General features: G+C 40.1%; 1 protein-coding gene across 11 annotated transcripts in view; it reads left to right on the forward strand.

Moving 5' to 3' along the window:
- NTRK2 (neurotrophic receptor tyrosine kinase 2) overlaps positions 1-23485 on the forward strand; it is a 413238-nt gene that overhangs the window by 59610 nt on the left and 330143 nt on the right. For all 11 annotated transcript variants that reach the window (XR_011568150.1, XM_070795052.1, XM_070795054.1 and 8 more), the window contains 3 exons: positions 9310-9446; positions 9960-10092; positions 12505-12810. Coding sequence is in view for 10 of the 11 variants with exons in the window: in XM_070795052.1 (XP_070651153.1) it covers positions 9310-9446; positions 9960-10092; positions 12505-12810 (576 nt within the window). In the remaining variant the exon portion in view is untranslated. The remainder of the gene's footprint in view (positions 1-9309; positions 9447-9959; positions 10093-12504; positions 12811-23485) is intronic.

A 23485-nucleotide genomic window follows, 5' to 3' on the forward strand; every position in this document is an offset into this window, starting at 1 on the left:
AAAAAGGTAAAGTCTCTCACTGTTTCCATTATTTCCACATCTATTTGCTTTGATGTGATGGGACCAGATGCCATGATCTGAGTTTTCTGAATGCTGAGTTTTAAGCCAACTCTTTGACTTTCCTCTTTCACTTTCATCAAGAGACTCTTTTGTTCTTCTTCACTTTCTGCCATAAGGGTGGTGTCATCTGCATATCTGAGTTTATTGATATTTCTCTTGGCAATCTTAATTCCAGCTTGTGCTTCATCCTGTCCAGCATTTCTCATGATGTACTCTGCATATAAGTTAAATAAGCAGGGTGACAGTATACAGCCTTGATGTACTCCTTTCCTTATTTGGAACCATTCTGTTGTTCCACATCCAGTTCTAACTGTTGCTTCTTGACCTGCATACAGATTTCTCAGGAGATAGGTCAGGTGGTCTAGTATTCCCGTCTCTTTCAGAATTTTCCAGTTCGTTGTGATCCACACAGTCAGCGGCTTTGGCATAGTCAATAAAGCAGAAACAGATGTTTTTCTGGAACTCTCTTGCTTTTTCAATGATCCAACAGATGTTGGCAATTTGATCTCTGGTTCCTCTGCCTTTTTTAAATCCAGCTTGAACATCTGGAAGTTCATGGTTCACATACTGTTGAAGCCTGGCTTGGAGAATTTTGAGTAATGTTTTGCCAGTGTGTGAGAAGAGTGCAATTGTGTGGTAGTTTGAGCATGCTTTGGCATTGCCTTTCTTTGGGATTGGAATGAAAATTGACCTTTTCCAGTCCTGTGACCACTGCTGAGTTTCCCAAATTTGTTGGCATATTGAGTGCAGCACTTTCACAGCATCATCTTTCAGGATTTGAAATAGCTCAACTGGAATTCCATCACCTCCACTAGCTTTGTTCATAGTGATGCTTCCTAAGGCCCACTTGACTTCACATTCCAGGATGTCTGGCTGTAGGTGAGTGATCACACTATCGTGATTATCTGGGTAGTGAAGATCTTTTTTGTATAGTTTTTCTGTGTATTCTTGCCACCTCTCCAGTAATAACAGTAATAGCTAATACTTATTAAGGGCTTTATATGCACTAGACATTATCTGGAATATTTTCCATAGTATCTTATTAGCCATCCTAAAAGCTCTAGAAAGTAGATGTCTTCAGTATCCCTATTTCTACATGAAGAACTGAAAGCTTACCAAGTATTATAAATAAACAGCTAATGAGTGAGTTTGATTTTAACTGACATCTGTTTGTCAGGGCCTTAACCAATACATTGATGAGCTGCCTCCTTTACTGGGCTCTTCTAGGCCTCAGAGGTGTCTCTTATGTCCAGGCAGCTGGTCATCTCTTATCTCTAGTGAGGTTTCTCAGAGTGTAAAGATCCTGAAACTTAAATCAGGATCCCATTACCGTAGTGCTGGAGGCTCTTGGAGGCATTGCTGAGCTTTGCTCTGTACTTGTGCTGATTTCAAATCTTATTAAGCCAGGAAGTAGTGCCTGGCAAATGGTTTATCCTGCCTTGGCTATTCATGCTTCCCAATTCATTTTTATTGTGCTAATTAAACCTCAAGTGATATTTCAAGTACAGATTGTTTTTTCCATTATTGAGTCTTTGGCCAGCATATTAATGCTGTAGAATTAACGTGAGTCAGATGCTTACTCATTTGTGGAAGACTTTACATTTAAAAGATCTAGACTTGGCCAATTTTTCACAGATTCCTTTGGAAACTGCTATGACAGGGTGATACAATTTCTCTGTAAATAAAGGAGATTCACTCTTCCCTCATAAATAGATGCATAAGTATTTTTTAAATGAACCAAATTTCCAGATTATGGATATGTATTGGTATTTATAGTCTGTGCTAAAATGGATATATGCAGTCTGGGAAGATAGTGTGTTATATGGTGAACACCTTCATCTTTGAGTTCAAATCCCGGGTACTTAGGCAACTTTGGAAGAGGTATTTGACTTTTCCAAAACTCACATTCTTTATTAGTTGAATGAGAACAAATACTTCAAGTTTGGTTGTAAGAATTAAATTAACAAAAATATAAAGTACTAGATAAGACTTCCTAGTACAGTGAATGCACAATAAACATTACAGCTAGTACTGTAATTAAGCAAACATTTTTAGAACTGTTAATCATGTAAATTTAGGCTTGAAGGAAAAAAAAAAAACATGGTAGATTTTACAGGGGAAATTAAGATTATGGCATAGCATTCTCTGCTGAGAATCTCTATTTTAACCTCTTTTGTGCTTGAAATTTCCACACTGTTAGATACATTTGTAAAATGTAGGAGATTCACACCACTGTTTTATGTTTGAGGTTCCAGGAAAGGTGTCTGTTGATGGAGCCAGCTAGTGAGGAGCTCAGACCTCAAGAACAAGCACCACGGCAAGCCCTGGCTCTGTGGTTTTTCCAGACTCAGCAGATTAATCTATAAATACAAGAAAATGTGAGAGAAGTCAACAAACATTTGTGGTTTTGCAGTTGCAAACTGGGAAGTAGATGGATAAGTAGTGACTGACTGAGGCTGAAAATACTGGTTACCAAGTTAGCAATGGGGAAAGTCAAGAGGAGAGCTTAGTTTATATTGCAGAACTTCTACCAGGCTCAGGAAGTGAGAGTTCAGTGTACAGGAGAGTGGTTGAAAGATTTTTGCCCCGTACATCCCAGGTGTATATGAACTAGAAGTTTATTTTCTAAAGAGGATAAAACAAAGATCATGAGGAACTCCAAGTAGAGTTGAGGCTGTGAGAGTCATAGAATGATGGGTTTACATACAACTGTTTGCTTTATACCACTTTGCTCTTCTGAAAGAAATCTGAAGAGGATTTTTGCTTGTACAAAACAAGGTGAGGAGCAAAAATGGCATTCAGCATTTGTTTTGCATGGAGCTGTTAAGAGGCAGGGGGCACCCTGAGCAGTGGGAGTGGCACCACCAAGCTCCTTCCTGGGAACTACACTCAGCATCTCATCAAGCCACCATAGTTTTGAGCTGTGTCTGTGAGAATCTATGCTTTATCTTGATTTATTCTGTGCATTTGTTAGCAGGTGTGCTAAGGTTACTGCTGCTTTGCTTTATGTCATTTCGGCTTTCAAAAGGTTTCATAGGAAAGTTCTGTTTTTAAATAGCCAGTCCTTAGTCGCTCAGTCATGTCCGGCTCTTTGCGAACCCAGGTTCCTCTGTCCATGCGGATTCTCCAGGCAATGTACTGGAGTATGTTACCATCTCCTCCTCCAGAGGATCTTCCCAACCCAGGGATGGAATACAGGTCTCCCGCATTTTGGGCAGATTATTTACTGTCTGAGCCACCAGGGAAGCCCAAGAATACTGGAGTTTTGGATAGCCTATCCGTTCTCCAGGGGATCTTCCCACCCCAGGAATCAAACTGGGATCTCCTTCATTGCAGGTGGATTCTTTACCCGTAGAACTACCAGGGAAGCCAGAGAAACCTGTATTTCTAGTTTTCTTCCCCTTCTGAACAGGACACTGGAAGAGAATTATCTGCATAATCTGACCTATAATACCATCCAGAGAAGGATTTAAGGATACTGACACCAGGTGGTATCCATTAAAGAGGCCGATAATAGTGAAACTCTGCAATGATACTGGCAGTTAATAATATGTAATGATTCTAGTGCCCCATTCTTAAAGATTAAAGAACAGCCAAAGACCACAAACTGTTTGAGAAAAGCTTATATTAAAGACAAATACAAAACATCCAAAGAAAGAAAAAGTTGCAAGAAACAAAGTTGATTTAGACAGAAGAAAAATTGATAAGAAATTATCATTAATGTCTCATAGATATTAGGGATTAGAAGAGATCTTGCTTCCATGAAATAAACACAAGAGTGTTAATAATAGCAGACCATTCAGGAACAACAACAAGCCTTGGAAACTAAAAGTATGACAGAAATGAAAATATCAAAAGAAAGCTTGCAAGGTAAATCTGAGGAAATTTCCCCATAAATAGAGCAGATAAAAAAAGACAGGATACAGGAAAGAAAGGTTTAAAACAGATGGGTTACCCAGTAAGTCTAACCACTAAATGCAAATCTAAGTGGTGAGAAGGCATTACATCATAGTTGAATTGACATAGTTTTTTTCCCTTTCTTAGTGATTCTTATCACAGTACTGCATCCTATAGTTAATGCAATCTTAAATTTGATAAAATATAACTATTACAGTGTTTCAGCTATCAGTAAGGTTTATAAACATAGTAAACTTCATGTTTACATTCAGACAACAAAACTTCATAGCATATGGTAAGATATGAACACAGAGTGATGTGAATGTAGTACGGGCATGTAGGAGAGCTGCCTTTCTGTATGAACATGAGCCGAGTTCTCATCTTCCATGGTGAGAGGCCAGTAGATTATGTTAAAACAGAAAAACCAGGAAGCAGCAATATAAGCACAGTATTTAGTGATACAGAGATCAATACCCAAAAGGAAGTTAAAAGAGATGAAATGAGTGCTTCTGGGGAGCAGGAAATAGTGCCACATGGGTACTATTTTTCACATGGTAGTTTGAATATTTTCTTTTTCCCCCCTGTGTGTGTAGTTGTTATGTTTTCCCTCAGTTTTATTAAGATATGATTGACAGACAGCACTGTATAAGTTTAAGGTGTACAGCACAATTTGATTTAAATACATCATGAAATGATTTTAACAGTAAGTTTAGTGAAAATCCATTATCTCATATAGATACAAAATTGAAGAAATGGAAACAGTTTTTCCTTGTGTTGTAAATTATATCTCTAGTAGTTACTTGTAACTGCAAATCTGTACCGTTTGACTACTTTATTCAATCTCCCCTCCTTCCACCTACCCCCAGCACCTAGTAACCACAAATCTGATCTTTTTTTCTATAAGTTTGCTTTTTTGGTGTGTTTTTCAGGTATAAATAGCCTACAATACTCTATTAAGTTTCAGATACACAGCATAGTGATTCAATATTCTATACATTTCAAATGATCACCATGCTCAGCCTTAGTTATAATATGTTACCATACAAAGATATTACATAATTATTGACTATATTGCCTACACTGTCCTTTTTGTACATTTCACACCTGTTGGTACTTTGCAACTGGAAATTTATACCTCTTAATTTCCCTCACCTATTTCTTTCCTCTCCTACCCCACTCTCCGCTGGCCACTATCTGATTGTTTCCTATATCCTATTTTATGTTTGTTTAATTTGCTTTGGTTTTTAGATTCCACCTATAAGTGACATTGTACAGTATTTGTGTTTCTATGTCTGATTTATTTCACTTAGCATAATACTAAGTCCATCCATGTTGTCACAAATGGCAAGATTTCATTCTTTATAGGGGTAGCATTCCATTGTATTTGTATAGCACATCTTAATCTTCATCCACTGATGAACACTTAGGTTGGCTATTGTAAAAACAATGCTGAAATGGACATAAGAGTGCAGACATGTTTTATGATTAGTGTTTTTGTTTTCTTTGGATTAATTACCCAGAAGTGAAATTGCTGGATTATATGATAGCTCCATTTTTTAAAAATTTCAAGGAATCTCCACACAGTTTTCTATGATGGCTGCACCAATTTGAATTTCCACCAATAGTGCATGAGAATTCCCTTTTCTCCATTCTTTGCCAACATCTGTCATTTGTTGTCTTTTTGGTAGTAGCTGTTCTGAATAATGTGAGGTGTTATCTCATTGTGGTTTTGATTTATACCCTGTTGATTAGTGATGTTGAACCACTTTTCATGTGCCCGTTGGACATCTGTAGTTCTTTGGAAAAACGTCTATTTAGATCCTCTGCCCATTTTTTAAATGGTTCTTTTTTATGTTGAGTTACATGAGTTCTTTGTATACTTTAGATATTAATCCTTTATCAGATATATAGTTTGCAAATATTTATCTGTTCAAAGGGAAACTTTTCATTTTGTTGATAGTTTCCTTTGCTTTGAAAAATCTTTTTTACTTTGTTGTAGTTAAATTTGAGCTTTTCTGGTGGCTCAGTGGTAAAGAATCCACCTTCCAATGCAGAAGACATGCGTTTGATCCCTGGGTCGAGAAGATCCCCTGGAGAAGGAACTGGCAACCCACTCCAGTATTCTTGCCTGGGAAATCTCATAGAGTGAGGATCCTGGCAGGCTACAGCCCATGGGGTTGCTGAGAATCAGGCATGACTTACCAACTAAATAGCAACAACAGCAAAGTTACATTTATTTTTCTTTTTCCCCCTTTATTTAAAAAAAAATTTCTAAGACCAGTATCAAAGAGTATATACTGCCTGTGTTTTCTTCTGGAGGTTTATGGTTTTAGGTCCTACATTTAAATCTTTAATTCATTTTGAATTTCTTTTTGTTCATGGTATAAGTAAGTAGTTTAGCTTTGATTCTTTTGACTGTAGCTGTTCAGTTTTCCTCATACCATTTTTTGAAGAGGCTATCTTTACTGCATTATATATTCTTGCTTCCTTTGTAGAATAGTAACTGTTCATGTAAGTACAAATTCATTTCCAGGTTCTCTCTTCAGTTTCATTGATCAATGTGTCTGTTTTTGTGCCAGTATCATACTCTTTGGGCTTCCCTGGTGGCTCAGATGGTAAAGAATCTGCCTGCTACACAGGAGACCCAGGTTTGATCCCTGAGTTGGGAAGATCCCCTGGAGAAGAGAATGGCAACCACTCTAATATTCTTGCCTGGAGAATTCCATGAACAGAGAAGCCTGGTGGGCTATACAGTCCATGGGGTCACAAAGAGACACGAATGAGTGATAAACAGACATCATACTCTTGATTGTTGTAACTTTATCATATAGTTTGAAATCAGGGAGCATGATACTTCCAGCTTTGTTCTTTTTTCTCAAGATAGTTTTAGCTATTTGGGGTCCTTTGTGTTTCCATACAAGTTTTGTGAAAATTGCCATTTGTATTTTGATAGTAATTGCACTGAATCTATAAATTACCTTGGGTAGTATGGTCATTTTAACAATATTAATTCTTCAAATCCATGAGCACCATATATCTTTCCACCTGTTTGTGTTGTTTTTAATTTCTTTCATCAGTGTCTTAAAGTTTTCCAGGTACAGGTATTTCACCTTCTTAGATTTATTTTTAGGTATTTTGTTCTTTTTGATGCAATTGTAAATGGATTTTTTTTCCTAGTTTCTTCTTCAGATAGTTTATTGTTAATGTCTGGAAATGCAATAGATTTCTGTATATTAATTTTGTATCCTGCAACTTTACTAAATTAATTGATGAGTTCTAGTATTATTTTGGTGGTGTCTTTAGGATTTTCTATGTATAATATCATGTTGTCTTCAAACAGTGACAGTTTTACTTTTCCTTTTCAATTTAGATATCTTTAATTTATGTATTTTTGTCTGATTCCTGTGGCTAGGACTTCCAATTCTATGTAGAATAAAAGTGGCAAAAGTGGGCATCACTGTCTTATTCCTGATCTGAGAGAGAGTTTGAATATTTTTTTTAAACACTTTTTGTAGAATTATAGACTTTTCAAACTATGTGGCTATGTATTTTTTTTTTAAAGAAATGCATATCTGGAAAAAGTCACCTGGATCATACCACCAGCTTCAAGATTTTTAAAAAAATAAACCCATTCCTTATATTAATATCTTGCCATGACAAGCCTCTTACATTGGGAAGCTTAATTGTCATGAAAGTTGTCACCAAATTCTAGAGCTGGAAAAATCCTAGCTAGATCTTCTGATTGAACAGTGTATTTAATACAGAATGAATCACATTGAGAGAGGAGAAATGATTCACCTGATGGCACATAGTATGGGCCAGGTTTAGGGTCTAGGGCTTCTGACTCCTGACCCAGTGTTCATTCCAGTCAACTGCACTGACTCTTGATCACTTGTATATGTTTCATTGCTCGATATAAATTCAGTATATTAGGGGACTGTTTGGAACCTTGTGAAAGATACAACACTGCTCTCTATTAAAGGCTGACAAGAAGGAAGGGTTCTGAAGATGTCACACCAGCCACTGAAAGCCAGATCTTGTTGGAAAGTCCTCTACCAATTGTGGGAATACCATGAGACATATACTATGTAAATCTTGCTGTAGTCTGGTTTCAGGAATAAATACTAATAGTGTTGTCAGTAAGGACTGTGTCTTAAGAGAAGGATTTGTGCATAATATTGTGAAGGTGGCAGGTCAGAAACCCTTAGGTGGGCAGGCTAATTGAAATTTCATGGCTGTTGAAGATGAATTGCCTTTTCTGACCTGTGGGTCCTCCCGAGTTTAATGATGTGTTATAGTTCCATGGGACAGAGCTGTTGGGATGAATGCAGTCCTAAGGTGAGTTTCTGATACCAAGCGAGGGGCCTGCTTGACTGTCAACACCTGACGTATTCTGAGACCCACCTTCATGTTAAAAATACTATGAATAAGAGCAGTATAAACACCCAAATGGTATAATAGTTTAATGAAGTGATACCATTAATAAGAAAAGCTGACTTAGGAAATATAAAAGTACAAAAATGAAGCTGTCTTGAAATATTAAAGAATGTCTATAAGCATCAGAATTTCATCTGGTAACAAATACTTTCTCAGGGTTTTTCCAAAAAAGAGCTTTTCACTGGGATAATGATCTATACAATTTTTTTCATCATGTCATAAATAAGGTGACCAAGTATACCTGTAATATTTAACTATGATTTATATAGCTTTGAAACATTCTAATGCTGTATGGTTCAAATTTATTAATTATCTTTGAAAAATGCTTTGAAACCAACTTCCATAATTGGACTGTTTCAAAATCTTGGTCTGCTTTTTAAACTTATATTTCAAGATCATAGTTTATCTCTTTAAAAATCTAGTTCTGGTAGTGGGTTAGATTTGTGAGTTATTTAATGGAAAAAAATGGGTTTATGCAAAAATTGTAGATGCCTCCCACCCTTTTGTCCTTGACTGTAAAAAAATGAAAGAGAGAAAACTGAGGGAAAAATAAGATGTTCTACAAATACAATGACTGTGTGCAAACAACTGGATTGATAACTGTAAAACAGAACAAGAACCAGAAGATGTAGTTCTACAAACTAGTGGGTTTTTTTAAAAATAAAAGATTATTCTGCAATGGTGTTTTTGAGACACATGCAAAATTTGTTTTCAAATCTCTTTGCACATCTTTTGGCTCTCATCAAATCTGTAAAGCTTATCAATTTGGCATTTTTTCGGATCAACATAAGTCAGTCTCAGAAAGCAAATAATGATTGATTTTTAAAGCAGAGAGAGTTTTCAACTTGTTGCTGTTACTTTGATAATGCACCTAACTATGTGTGTATGTCTTCCTTTACTTTCCTTGCTCCACAGGTTTGCCATCAGCAAATTTGGCCGCACCTAACCTCACCGTGGAGGAGGGAAAGTCTATCACATTATCTTGTACTGTTGCAGGTGACCCAGTTCCGAATTTGTACTGGGATGTCGGTAATCTGGTTTCCAAGCATATGGTGAGTCTTGTGTGTGTATGTTTGTAGAGATGAGAATATCTCAGAACTTGAGATTGTATTAACCTAGTGATGATCATTTAATATTTTATAGGGCCACAGAGAGAGGTTTACAATGAGTTCTGTTGTGTATTTACTTTCTGTCTATTCTTACTAAACAAAGACTAAGGCAGATTGTATTTTAGTTACGTATACTTCATAGATTGGAAGTCTGTAGGTCTCTAGTAAGCTTTTTGTGTCATCATGAGCAAGGTGAGTGACTCTCACTGTGGTTTTTTCCCTTCGAGGAAGGTAAGTAGGAATTCAAGGATTAAATCAGCTTCACACGTTTATAATTAAAATCTGGAGATAAGAGAATAACGTCTGAGTTGCCCCTTTTATTGAGCTTGATTAGACTGGAATTTTTTTTCTAATGTTACAGATGATTTTCTCTAGTTAGGGGAAGAAATGCCAAATCTTCTCACTATTGGGTTCAGTTCTAATCAAGATTATTTTTGTCTGTTAATTCATTTGTAGAATGAAACAAGCCACACACAGGGCTCCTTAAGGATAACTAACATTTCATCTGATGACAGTGGAAAGCAAATCTCTTGTGTGGCAGAAAATCTTGTAGGAGAAGATCAAGATTCTGTCAACCTCACTGTACATTGTACGTAATCAGATCAACGTGTGTTTTTAATAGAAAAGATCGTGGACACACCCGCATTTGTGGTTGGGGACCTCTGCTGCTTTGTGCGTTAAAAAAGTATATGCAGTGTTTTCTGCGTCCTTAATTAACAAATGCTACCAGCTCCTTCCATCCTTCTATTTCTGCTAATCTCTCTTGTTCATGTGTTGTCTTTAAGCTTCTTTTTCGATCTTAAACTTATCCTTTTGTGCCTTATCTTGTCTTTTCTTGATAGAACATATTTTGAGCTGGTTATCTTCCTTTTGTTAATAACTTGTAGTTTAAATTTTGATAAACTAGTTTCTAAATTTTGTTCTCTCTAAAAGCAATATGAACCTTTAAAGTTGTGATACCTAAAGTATTGGGCTGGCTGTTCATATTCAATATATTGTTGATACAAAAAATAAACCTCATTAGTTTGACATCAAGCTTCTGTGGGAAGTGGAAGGAATACTACTAAAATGGCTGAAAATTATTATTACCTGCAAAAAACTTCTATTATTATAATTGCTTTAAGTTTCTGTCTTCTGAAGATAAAGGATATTAATGTTTCTTTAGTATATGTACATTGTTTTCCAGTATTGTAAACAATGCAATGTATATCTTAATATTCCAGATTGTTTCATTCAATGTGAATGATGTACATATTCAGTAAAAAAATACATACTCTTCACATCATTGCAAATTCTGAGCTGCCATGGTATAAATTAATGAGGTTTTACTCTGAATTAGGATTTGGCTGAGAAAAACACGAGTGTGCACAAGTATGAATGTGCATTACACACACGTGGACACAGGTGTTGGTACACTGATTAGCATTCACTCATAACACACATTCCTTATGTGACTGTTGGAGTGAATGATTGAAATCACCAACCTTTTGCCGGTGTCAATACTACCCCGATGCCCAGAAGGTCTGGGACTGATAATTTCTCATGATTCTGACCAATCTTGAAGTCAGTGTCATCCCCAAACATGTACAACCAAGCTTCCAACTTTATGTCCTTAAATCAACACCTCACAAAAAGCACATTGGAGTGTGGTGGCAGGAAGAAGTGGGGCCTGGGCATATGGGGACCTGGGCTGGTGGGAGGAAGGTAAGTATTGTCCCTCCCCTATTGTGATCCTTGTGTTTGTCACACAGACCTACAAATAAGGGCACTCCAATTCAAATGTTTTTCAGTTTAGGTTAATATCTATGTAGACTCCCTGGTCTGGAGAGCTGGTCTAGTCTATCAAGGTTTAGATAATGAGAAATAAGTGATAGGGAATATTAACAACTGAGAGATCCTTTGCAGTGACCCATTCAGATGTCTTTGTTGCCAGGCTATGATTTCCCCACTTTGTGTGATGAACATGTACAACCAGGAAGTGATGCATGAAGGGAAGGGCATTAGGAGTTCTGGATGCCTGGTCCAGATTTTCCTCACTTAGTAACCTTGGCCAAGTCACTTAACCTCATAGCACTTGGGTTTTTTCATCTGAAAAAATGATACTATTAGGTCTCAAAGGTCTTTTCCTGTCCTCAGTTTTATACTTACCAAAGTCAGACCACATGAAAATGGACCACATGAATCCCACTTAAGAGGGATTTTAAGTGTCTTCACTTAGGATAAGTACTCTGTTTAAAGATGCTACCTGATAATGTTTGTTTCCCTTAAGAATAAAGTGCTTTATATTTAATTTAAAAATAATCTCTAGTTTGTTTTTCAGGTTTAGATAGGACCTCAGACATTTAAAGGATCAAAACTTTGATGCATCTGAAATTCTAGAAAAAATGGACTATACTGTAATGAAAAGTGATGCTTTTAAAGAGCATTTACTATTGACAGTGAAAAATATATTAATTTATCAGACTTTATAATAATCAGTCAACATCAGGAGTAACATTCTTTGCATTGACCAGTTTTATTTCTTTTGGAAAATTTATGTGAGATCCAGGCTTCAAGCAAGATTTCCAAAGTCATTTTTGTCATTGTATTATTTAGGGAAGCCCTGTAAGAATAGTGGTCCTCAATGTTTTGGTGATTAATCTCCATAATATCAAGGCATATGTGTTAGAAACCAAAGTCAACTTCAAATGAGCCCTTTCCACTGTCAGAAATCACTGGGATCTGTTTGGAGTTGATTCTCACACTGAATAGGTGTAAAGATGCCTATGATGCGTGGATCTTAGGCAGAGCAGGGAAAGGATTCTTTCTGAAGCTCTCTGTAAAAGTTAAATCAAACTTGATGATGATACAAAATATTGATGGATTCCAGAGTTGCAGGTCATACGTTTTCTTAAACCAAACAATGGTTGAGTAAGACCCCCCCTGTCTATGACACAGAGATTTGGAGATGGGGAGAATTCTGAGCTTTCTGATGCTATTAACTCTCTCTTTTTCAATTTAGTTGCTCCAACTATCACATTTCTCGAATCTCCAACCTCAGACCACCACTGGTGCATTCCATTCACTGTGAAAGGCAATCCCAAGCCAGCGCTTCAGTGGTTCTATAACGGGGCAATTTTGAATGAGTCCAAATACATCTGTACTAAAATCCATGTTACCAATCATACGGAGTACCACGGCTGCCTCCAGCTGGATAACCCCACTCATATGAACAATGGGGACTACAAGTTAGTAGCCAAGAATGAATATGGGAAGGATGAGAAACAGATTTCTGCTCACTTCATGGGCTGGCCTGGAATCGATGATGGTGAGTACCTGATGTTTTTGCATCTGGAGAGGACTAGTGTGTATCACTCAACTATTGACAACATCGTGAATACAATAAACCACTCCCAAACCCAGTGGCTTGAAGCAAACATTTCATCTTGCTCATGGGCCTGTAGATCAGCTAGGGAAATTTTGTTGCATGTGTGTTTTTTTCTGGGGTGCAGGGTGCAGAAATAGAAGCTACACAGGAGATCTACTTCTTAGGATAAGTACAAAGTACAAGAGGACAGCAAAAAAAAAAAAAAATAATAATGCAAGGCTTTATAAGGCTTCCTTTTGGGATTGGCACAGAGTTTCTTCAACTTATATGCCATTGGCCAAAGCAAGTCATAGGTCCAAGGCCAATCCAAGGGCAGGGCCTCATACTCCTCCCATGGAGGTGATAGGGATGAATAATTTGAACAATATTCTGAGAACACACACATTATTTTTCTCTCAAGTGTTATATGAGATTTTGTACCCACAGTGACAAAATACAGGCAAATCTGTGAGCAGGTGAACTGAATTTGGTCGGCTCATGCGCTGTTTGAGATATGTTTTAACCAGTTGGGATTCAGAATCCGGCTCCCTCATCTGTGGCAGAGAAACCAACATTGTGGAATGTTTTGCTTACCTGGGCTGACTGAGTTAAGGCATCTGCTGATAGAACCCTGAATTATTTTCCTAAGAGTGGTACTAGTTCCCATCTGACCAATGGTTTGAATTGGGAAAAGGATGGCTGGTGCTGGGAGTCCAGTCCATGGTCAGCAGAAGAATTTCAGTGGGAGCCCCAGTAACAGCAGGGACAATATCATGCGTTTACTTTCTCCAGACACTCTTGTTCAGTGAAAGTATTCTTATTTGCTTGATCGTATTGCCCAAATACCTGATACCATTGTGGAGGCTGAGCCATGTGTTTGGCTACTGGGACCTGTTCATGATTAGAATTCCTCACCCTAACAGCTCTGAATTAATCAAAGCCACACAAAGCCAGCCTTGCAGAGAGAAGGGAAAATAGAGACTTGGAGGCCAGTGGGGCAGGGGCTGATTGGGCAGCAGGTACTAGTATGGCTTCCAGGACAGCCCCGTGGACAAAGGTGATAGCTGCCAAGCCACTTTCACCAAATGAGAGTGCAATAATTCTCATTACACAGTCCATCTTCCTGTTATCCTGGTGTTTATTCAGCAGCTTTTTAAATGCACCAGCTTCCTGAGCGTGCTCAAAATGGGATTTGAATTATATAAGTTTGATTTACAAACAGCCTTTCAGGAGCACATAAAACAAGCTATGTTTGGATGCCTTACCCAGACACCCTGGCAGTTGTTGTCTGTTTCATTAAATCTTCCTCTTAATTGAGAGTTTAGTTGCTTGGCTACATTCGCTGTAGTAAATCGCTAGATTACTGTGTTCATTTTCCTCCCGCATATTTGTGGGAATAACAGCTTTATAGTTAAATCCAGAATCTTTGCTTCTGGGACAACAGTTTTTTGTATGTTTTTAAATGAACATTTTATTTGTGAATAATTTTAAATCTACAGAAAAGTTACAGAGATGGTACCGAGAGTTCACAGCTACCCCTCACCTGATTTCCCTGTTGCTAACATCTTGCATTGCTTACTTTTGTCAAAACTAAGAAACTGACGTCACGTTAGTACATTATTCTCATCTAAACTTAAGGATTTATGTGAATTTCGCCAACAACTGGCTTCTGAAACTGTTGGAGGTGAACTTGATTCCAGGTTGAAGGTCTGGCATTTAAAAGTTTTAGAAGTGGTTTGTATGCTTTGATATGAGCACTGTTCTGTCAGTGTAAAACCAGAAGCTTCTATTTTAGATAGGATTTTTATGTGCTTTCTTTTGAACATTTCTGTACAGTACCAATATTTGGTACAGTTTAACTCATCTTATCCATGTGGCCTCATTTTTATCGATGGCTTTTGTTAGTTTTAATTTAGCTAGTGATTGGAAAGAGTGGTTCTCTGGTCTAAGTATAGCTCAAAGTTTCTCAAGTATTCCCTTAAAAGGAAATAATCATTTATTTATCTACAACAAAAATTAAGCCATATTTTTTTAAAGATGTTCTTTCCCTTTCTTTTCATTTATTATTTTTATCAGATCTTTAAAATAAATATGGCTTTAGAAAAGACTGATTTTTATTTCACTCTAATTATTTACTCAAGGACCCACTATCAGGGAGTAATAAATGAAAGTGGAAATGAAAGAGACTTGGCCTAGGGTGATAGTGGATATAAATGGCCCGTATGGGCCATAAACCAGTGAGACCAGTTAAGAGACTGACCTCACTTGGCTTGTATGGTAGAATCTTTGTGGATATTTATGCAATTTGTAGCCCTAGCCTACAGATAATGGCTTTTCTTAGAAATGCTTTCTTTCCCTCTTAACTTCCCTGAAAATTAAAGAAAAATTTACAAAGGGAAATATTATATATATGTGTATATAATACTATATATATTTAGACCTTGCTGGTCTAAATGTCGGAGAAGGCGATGGCACCCCACTCCAGTACTTTTGCCTAGAAAATCCCATGGACGGAGGAACCTGGTAGGCTGCAGTCCATGGGGTCGCTAGAGTCGGGCACGACTGAGCGACTTCACTTTTACTTTTCACTTTCATGCATTGGAGAAGGAAATGGCAACCCACTCCAGTGTTCTTGCCTGGAGAATCCCAGGGATGGGAAGCCTGGTGGGCTGCCGTCTATGGGGTCGCACAGAGTTGGACACGACTAAAGCGACGCAGCAGGAGCAGCAGCAGGTCTAAATATACATTCTACCTTAAGGTCATGTTTGAGTTTATGGTCCTTCAGTATTTCTGTTGTCATCATACAGTAGTTGATCAAGAAGTTCAGCTCTCCCAAATCTCCATGATACGAAGTTATAGCTACTTTTCCCCCTGGTTGTTTTGATGAGATCCTTTTTTTCACACTGCGAGTTTCTGGACTTACCAGGAACCAGGCAGTCTGGGATTTCTGTGAAGTCAGTTGCATCACTGTATGAATCCAGAAGAATTAAAACAGCAGCTCTTGGGGAGGGAGGAGGGAGGAGGGTTCAGGATGGGGAACACATGTGTACCTGTGGAGGATTCATTTTGATATTTGGCAAAACTAATACAATTATGTAAAGTTTAAAAATAAAATAAAATAAAACAAAAAACAAAACAAACAAACAACAACAAAAAAACAAAACAGCAGCTCTTCCATCTTTGGTCGCATGTGTTCCTCATTCAGCTCAGAACTCTGATTTCCATGAAATGGTCGCCTTGTTTAAGAATTCACTCTCTATTTGGAGATAGAGAAGGAAGCATGTTGACAGAAATTAAAACAGGAATAAAAACAGATAAATAAAAAGCACCTAATAATATAAAAATGGGTGAGCATGGAAGAGGATGACTGAACTTAGTGACAGTCCCAATTGCCTTTCACACCGCATGGAGTGGAAACATGGGATGTTGTGGCAGATGCTCCACTTGGAGCAGAGAGACCCCAAGCCAGCATCAGCCAGGCCAAGAGGGTGCCATCTACAGGTGTGAGGATGTGAGACTGGCAGTAAAGATCCCCATGTGTTTCTCCAGAGTGCTGGAACCTTGCAGAGTCTGACACCAGACACTAGCCCCAGCCAGGGTGTTGTAAGGAGGGACAGGTGTTATCAGGTCTTTAGATGTCAGCAGGGCCCAGGTACCAGTCCAGATCATCACTGGCAACTTGACTTGCAACTGAGAAAGGGAGTCAAGACTTTCTAAACACTACATTGATTATTTCTGATCCCATGCTTGGAATTGAACTCAGCTCTGGTCAGTTTGGAGAAGGAAATGGCAACCCACTCCAGTGTTCTTGCCTGGAGAATCCCAGGGACGGGGAAGCCTGGTGGGCTGCCGTCTATGGGGTCGCACAGAGTCGGACACGACTGAAGCGACTTAGCAGCAGCAGCAGCAGCTGGTCAGTTTTGAATTATATTTAAAGTACAACAAGGAACTTTCTGCTTCAAAATGCATCTGAAGAACAGTGATTTTTATCTTTCTAGCACATGGAAGAGCACAGCTGGTGACAGTCAAATTTATTTCCTTTCCTCTTGGTTTTCCATTGTCCCTTTACTATTTAGTCACTTCTTGGTCTACTAGAACAGTAGCATCCTGCTCTTTGTTACACATTAATGGTTGAGTTTTAATTGTTTTTTAATCTTATTTTATTTTTTAAGACACATTTCTGGGGCTCATCTCTAGCAATTCTGATTCTGTGGTTCCAAGGTGAGGCTTGGGCTTTGGCATTTTTCGTTTTTGAGATTCCCCAGTGATCCCAGTGTGCAGCCAAGGGTGAGAGTCACTTGTCTGGGATGGAATTCTGACCCAAGCAAGATTTTTCTGCTCATTGTTGAGTAACAGACAATCCTTGGGTCACTTGAGGTTACAGATGGAATCTCAACTGCGAAACAGGATGTCGCTTCTGAGTTAGAAATCAACTCTGGACTTGATTTAAGGGTCAGTCTCCTCTCCCCTCTCTTCGCAGGCTGGCAGCATGGGGGTGGGGGCTAGAGCTAGCTAATGAGATTTAAGCTTTTGTGCTGCCTGGGTGGAGGGGATGGGCATGGGGATGAAGGGCAGGGAAGTGTACTGGCCAGTGGCTCTGTGCTCTTGGGACCTGGGTGTGTTCAGTGTCAATTCACAGCTCATCTTTCCTGGAGAACTTTGGGATTCCTCTCTCTGCAGCCTGCTCTCCTGAAGCTCCCATGACATAAATGCATCCGTGTTCTGGCTGCTGAAAGTAGCTCCTCCTTCATACCCAGGAATGCAGCTTTGTACTTTGGGGGCTCCCTCTGGCCCTCTAGACTCCCTCACAGACTTCCTTCTGTGCTGCTTCCATCTGGTCCAGGGGAACCCTCATGATCCCTTGTCCTGACAATTCTGGGTGCACAGGTGGAACCCAGATGTCAGCTGCATCCCACCACCACACTTGGCCTGAGCCATCCCTGGCAGAGTCAGCCACTGGTCCTTGCACCTTTCACCTCCAGAGAACACAGGTCATGTTCTCAAGTGCAGCTGTGGAAGCCCCATGGTGGGGTGGTGGTGATGGTGACACTGGTCCCCAAAGAAACTTCTTTATAAGTCCTTCCTTTTTCTCTTCTCTCTGGGACCTTTTAAAATCTCTTCATGAATCAGATATTTCAAAGGACGAGGATTCAGTCCTTGCTTTTGTGAATTCCACCTTTGGTGCTCACTTTGGTGTCGGTTACTAAGGCAGGAAGAGTCTTGCTTAACATCCTGTTGTACTGGAATTCTAGGATTTTGAACAATTTGTCAGGTCTCTCTGGAGGTTTGAGAAACAGAAAATGCTGGGCTACCTACTGGATGGTGATGAAACACAGCCCTTTTTCCCAAAATAGAAAACACTTCAACTACCCATAAAATGATAAAAGACGGAGAAACACTTGGGCTTTCATTACTGTCTCCTGCTTCTCTTTGTGGTTGTCTCTCTTGGCTTCTAATTCCCAGGGATGTCCCTATCCCGCTATTAGGCAGGACCTACTCATGAAAGGAAGGAACCCTATTCAGCTGAAGATATGCGGAAGTTGCAGGCAATAAAGAAGTAAGCGCTCCTTTGAATGTTCTCTTTTTTGTAGAAGCCTTGAACAGAAAAACGAAGCGGAGTAGATAGAACCTCAAACATATTCCTTTTTACTTTCAGTGAAATAAACTCCTGTCTCTTGTGTTAATCCACATGACTCACTCAGATCTGGTGTTTGAGCTTGGAATTTTAATCATGGTTATCCCACTCTCCCTGTTATTCAAAGGGAAACTTTGCCACGGTGGGAAGGGTTTGCAACTAGGCTCTGATTCGCCTAAGAGTTGTGTCTTTCGTAACCTCTGTGGCTTTGAGCAATTTTCTTACCACCTCTGAATCTAGCTTTCCTTCTCTGTAAAATGTCAGGTTCTAATACTTACATAAAGGTGATTGTGAAGAGGAATATGTCTGGGCGTGGCCTCAGGGCCCCTCACCTCACACAGGGAGGAGCTCAGTGCTGTTCCCTCCCCGGGGAGGGGCAAGAACATGATGACAGTGTGCCCATCCTCATCTCCCTGGTGTGCCCATCCTTATCTCCCTGGTGTGCCCATCCTCACTTGCCTAGTGTGCCCATCCTCACCTCCCTAGTGGGCCCATCCTTACCTCCCTAGTGAGCCCATCCTCACCTCCCTAGTGTGCCCATCCTCACCTCCCTAGTGTGCCCATCCTCACCTCCCTAGTGGGCCCATCCTCACCTCCCTAGTGGGCCCATCCTCACCTCCCTAGTGCGCCCATCCTCACCTCCCTAGTGCGCCCATCCTCACCTCCCTAGTGCGCCCATCCTCACCTCCCTAGTGGGCCCATCCTCACCTCCCTAGTGCTCCCATCCTCACCTCCCTAGTGCGCCCATCCTCACCTCCCTAGTGCGCCCATCCTCACCTCCCTAGTGCGCCCATCCTCACCACCCTAGTGTGCCCATCCTCACCTCCTTAGTGTGCCCATCCTCACCTCCCTAGTGGGCCCGTCCTCACCTCCCTAGTGTGCCCATCCTCACCTCCCTAGTGTGCCCATCCTCACCTCCCTAGTGTGCCCATCCTCACCTCCCTAGTGTGCCCATCCTCACCTTCCTAGTGCGCCCATCCTTACCTTCCTAGTGCGCCCATCCTCATCTCCCTAGTGTGCCCATCCTCACCTCCCTAGTGTGCCCATCCTCACCTCCCTAGTGTGCCCACACTCACCTCCCTAGTGTGCCCATCCTCACCTCCCTAGTGTGCCCATCCTCACCTCCCTAGTGTGCCCATCCTCACCTCCCTAGTGTGTCCATCCTCACCTCTCTAGTGCTATGCTCTCCAGCCTTAGGAAGAAACTTGCTGCCCAGAACTGCTTCATCCCAGCTTTGGCTTTGTCCTCACTTATCTGGGGGCTTGGGCTTGCCCAGAGAAGAGGACCCCCGGATTCTGTCACTTGACTACAGGAGCTTTTTATTTTTTATTTATTTTTTATTTTTTTCTTTTAATTCCTTTTTATTTATTTATTTATTTATTTATTTTTTTTTAACCCTCCTCCCTCCTCCCTCCCCATACAGGAGCTTTTTAGACTTGGCCTTTTTAGGAGAAAACTGAGTCAGTGTTAGGTTCCTAGAGAGGGTGGGTGTATAATATAATATAAGCTGCCTCAGGTGTCTAAGCTCTCTCCCCTCACCTTCCCATTTGCAGTGGGACCCAGAGATATGCCTCTAGAGACAAACACATCTCTTGCCCTTACCCCTAACATTTTTGCAGTTGTTATTCAGCCCCCTCAATATTTAGATATGCTATTTTCAGGTTTACTCTATGTTTCACTGAAAAAGTACTATCCTCTATGAACGCTGGGGTCTTTTGACTTTGGTCACACTTGCCAAGGAATTATAAATCAGGATTTCTCAGCCTTTAATGAGAGATGAGATCTCCCGGGGATCCTGTTAAATGCGGATTCTGATTCCATGATCTGGAGAAGGGCCTGACAATCTGCATTTCTAATGAGCTCCCAGATGGTGCTGCAAATCCATGGACCACACTTGAGTAGTGAAGGCAGTTCATTTACTTCTTCCTTGCAAACTCTGGCAAGGGTTGGGGAGGGGCAGTGTGAACACTGGAAGGACTATTCAGGCATTCATTGAGCTTACCTCACTGACTGTCCAAGGGTATTAACTAGGAATAATAAAAACACGGAGTAGTTGTTGCACAGAGAAGCACTCTGATTGGGTTTATCCAAAAGCAGGATGGCTCAGGGCTTCTGGGATGGCTGAGTGGTAAAGAAACTGCCTGCCTATGCAGCAGATGCAGGAGGCTCGGGTCTGATAACTGGGTCAAGAAGATTCCCTGGAGTAGGAAATGGCAACCCACTCCAGTATTTTTGCTTGGGGAATTCCCTGGTCAGAGGAGCCTGGTGGACTATAGTCCATGAGGTCAAAAAAGTCGGACATAACTTAGCGACTAAGCAACAACAATAACATGATGACTTAAGGAGGCTTAGGAGAGTGAATAAGTAGAGATGGTGGTGCAGGCACACGCATAGAAAGCAAGGGGCTATCTGCAGATTCTCCAAAGAGTCTTCTGTATCCTATTTAGCTTATGGGTCAAAAATAAGACTTGTCTAAGATGAAATTGATCCATTATGTGGCTGTCACTGGAATTCAGTCCCACATATAGAAAAGTTGCTTCATGAACATGAATGTGTGTGGAGACTGAGTGGAGATTAGAAGTGGAGAGGGTGCCCTTTTAAGCAGAAATCTAAGTAGAAATTCACGGCAGAGAGATTGCTTGTGAGGGCCATGTGGAAGAAACCTGGAGCTTTTGCTAGCATCTTCTGATTAGAAAGCACAAGTTCCAAGAATATTCAAGGTCAGGTATTATTGTAAACATGAACACATTGATTGTTTAAGAGTAGATTCTCTTATTGAAATCATGACCCGAATGATGAATGCTTTAGACTTGGAACAAACCTAGCCAGAGTGCTAGATGATAAAATACGCAGATTTTAAAGCTTTCCATTCTTTAGGCGGTACATAAAGAGTGTCTCTATGGCCCACTCATTCAGGAAGGATGTCACAGCTCAAGAATGCTCATTCACACAAGCAGTGGGAGTTAGTGACTTATGCTGCCTCATTCGGGAGCAGTTGTCTCCTATGCAAAATGTGCGTCAGAAGCAAACTATAAATATTGGAAGAGCTTTCCCCACAGCTTTTCATTTGTGCCATTTTATCCAAAGATTCATGACGTCTGGATGAACTAGCTCTCCCTACAGCACTTAGAATTGCCCTCGAACTGGCAGATTTAGATTTGGTGTACTTAGGCCAAAGAATGTGGGGTGAGGAAATTTCTCCAAATGTTATACATTCAGAAAATATAAAGCCCCCCACCCCTACTACTTATTCTTAAGGCCATTTGTCAGGACCCATGTCTTGTCCTGGGAGTGAAAGGCAGAAAAGTTTTGCCTGCTTTTCTGCCTTAAAAACAGAGAAGGGTATGGTTCTACTATAGACTCATAATAATCATGATAATTAAGATTTATACTTAAATAGCTCTTTTTGTCTCAAGAGGACTAATGTTAATTAATTACGCCCCCTGAAGCTCCTGAGGAGTTGCCAAGCCAATGCTATTATCCTCTTCTGTCAGATGGAAGACTCCTTTGTTGTAGAAAAAGGGAAGAGGCTCTCAGTGCTGCAGGCACAGTAGAGATTCAGCCAGAAAAGGACCCAGATGTCTGAACCACTGATGTTTTTGGTCCCTGAGTTCCGCCTGCCATTCTTAGAGGGATGAGAGAAGGCTCTGGAATTCAAAAGGTGGTCTGCCCTGAGTTAGAAAACACTGTTGACAAAGCAAAGGAAAGTTTGTTTGAAAAGAACAAATCTTTTGTTATTCCTTTATCATATGGAATCCTTTGAAATATTTTTAAAAATCACACTAAAGAGAGTCTGCAAAAAGAATTGAACGTCTTAAAAAAATTTTTTTTAAGCGTTAGAGACAAGAAGCCTAAAGGAAAGAAACAGATGTGTCTTCTGATCTCTGCTATTATTTTTATCTCTAGAGCAGAATGGAAAGTGAACCCTCTGGTCAGGCTACCTATCTTCCCTCAAGTTTTTTAATCCTGCAAATGTGTTTTTCCTTTTACAGTAGGTTTTGCAGTTAAAAAATCATAAAGATTTACTCATGAAGGTTTTTACAAAGTCGTAAGATTTACTCATGAGATATAAATGAGATTAGAAGATAGAAATAAATAGGCCCTCACATTAAGCTATTTAGCGTGGACTTAATAGAATGGTGGACGACATTGGTTCGATACTGTTGCGGGAGGAAGTGATTCTGTTATCCATGTTTAGAAGCTTAAATGTCCTCAGGGTCCATCTTTTGGAGGTGCAGACATGGCACGTTGAACACAGAGCTTTGTCAGGAGTGTATGTGTGGTTGTAATACAATCTTCATGGTTCTTTTTCACTTGGGGTTTTTCAGGCTGCACTCTGGACCTGTTAACTCTCTTCCCATAATTTCTGACAACAGGCAGGCCTTAGGTCAGCAACAAGGTACTAGTGAGTGTATTGCCTGGAGGTACTCAACAAACGCTTCAGAAGATAGTACTTGAACATCAGACAAACAGACATGGGCACTTATCTTGTTTTGGTTGGGAAAGAGTTGTGGCTTCTACACTGGAGTGAACCGAGGAGGTAGAGAATGGTCTGCTGCTTGTTTGGAATGCCAGTGGGTTAAGGGAGTCCCAGGAAGTCCATATTTTATTCTGGAGATTCCCAACATGAAGCTTTAGAGCTTGAGCCCACCTCTGTTGCTTCTGTCTGAGATTTCTTAGTTGATGAGAGCTACTAGGATAGTCTTCAAGAAACCATGCCATGTTGTTCTCAGTGGCTTCAGTCATGTCCAACTCTTTGCAACCCCATGGACTATAACCCTCCAGGCTCCCCTGTCCATGGGATTTCCCCTGCAGAATACTGGAATGGGATGCCATTTCCTCGATCTTCCTGACCCAGGCGTCAAACCCACATCTCTTGCGTCTCCTGCTTTGGCAGGCAGGTTCTTTACCACTGAGCCACTGGGGAAGCCCTCAAGAAACCATGACTCTCTCTCTCTCTCTCGGGGACTTTCCCATTGGTCAGATGGTAAAGAATCTTCT

This window comes from Bos indicus, chromosome 8, assembly GCF_029378745.1.
Source record: "Bos indicus isolate NIAB-ARS_2022 breed Sahiwal x Tharparkar chromosome 8, NIAB-ARS_B.indTharparkar_mat_pri_1.0, whole genome shotgun sequence".
NCBI lineage: Eukaryota > Metazoa > Chordata > Mammalia > Artiodactyla > Bovidae > Bos > Bos indicus.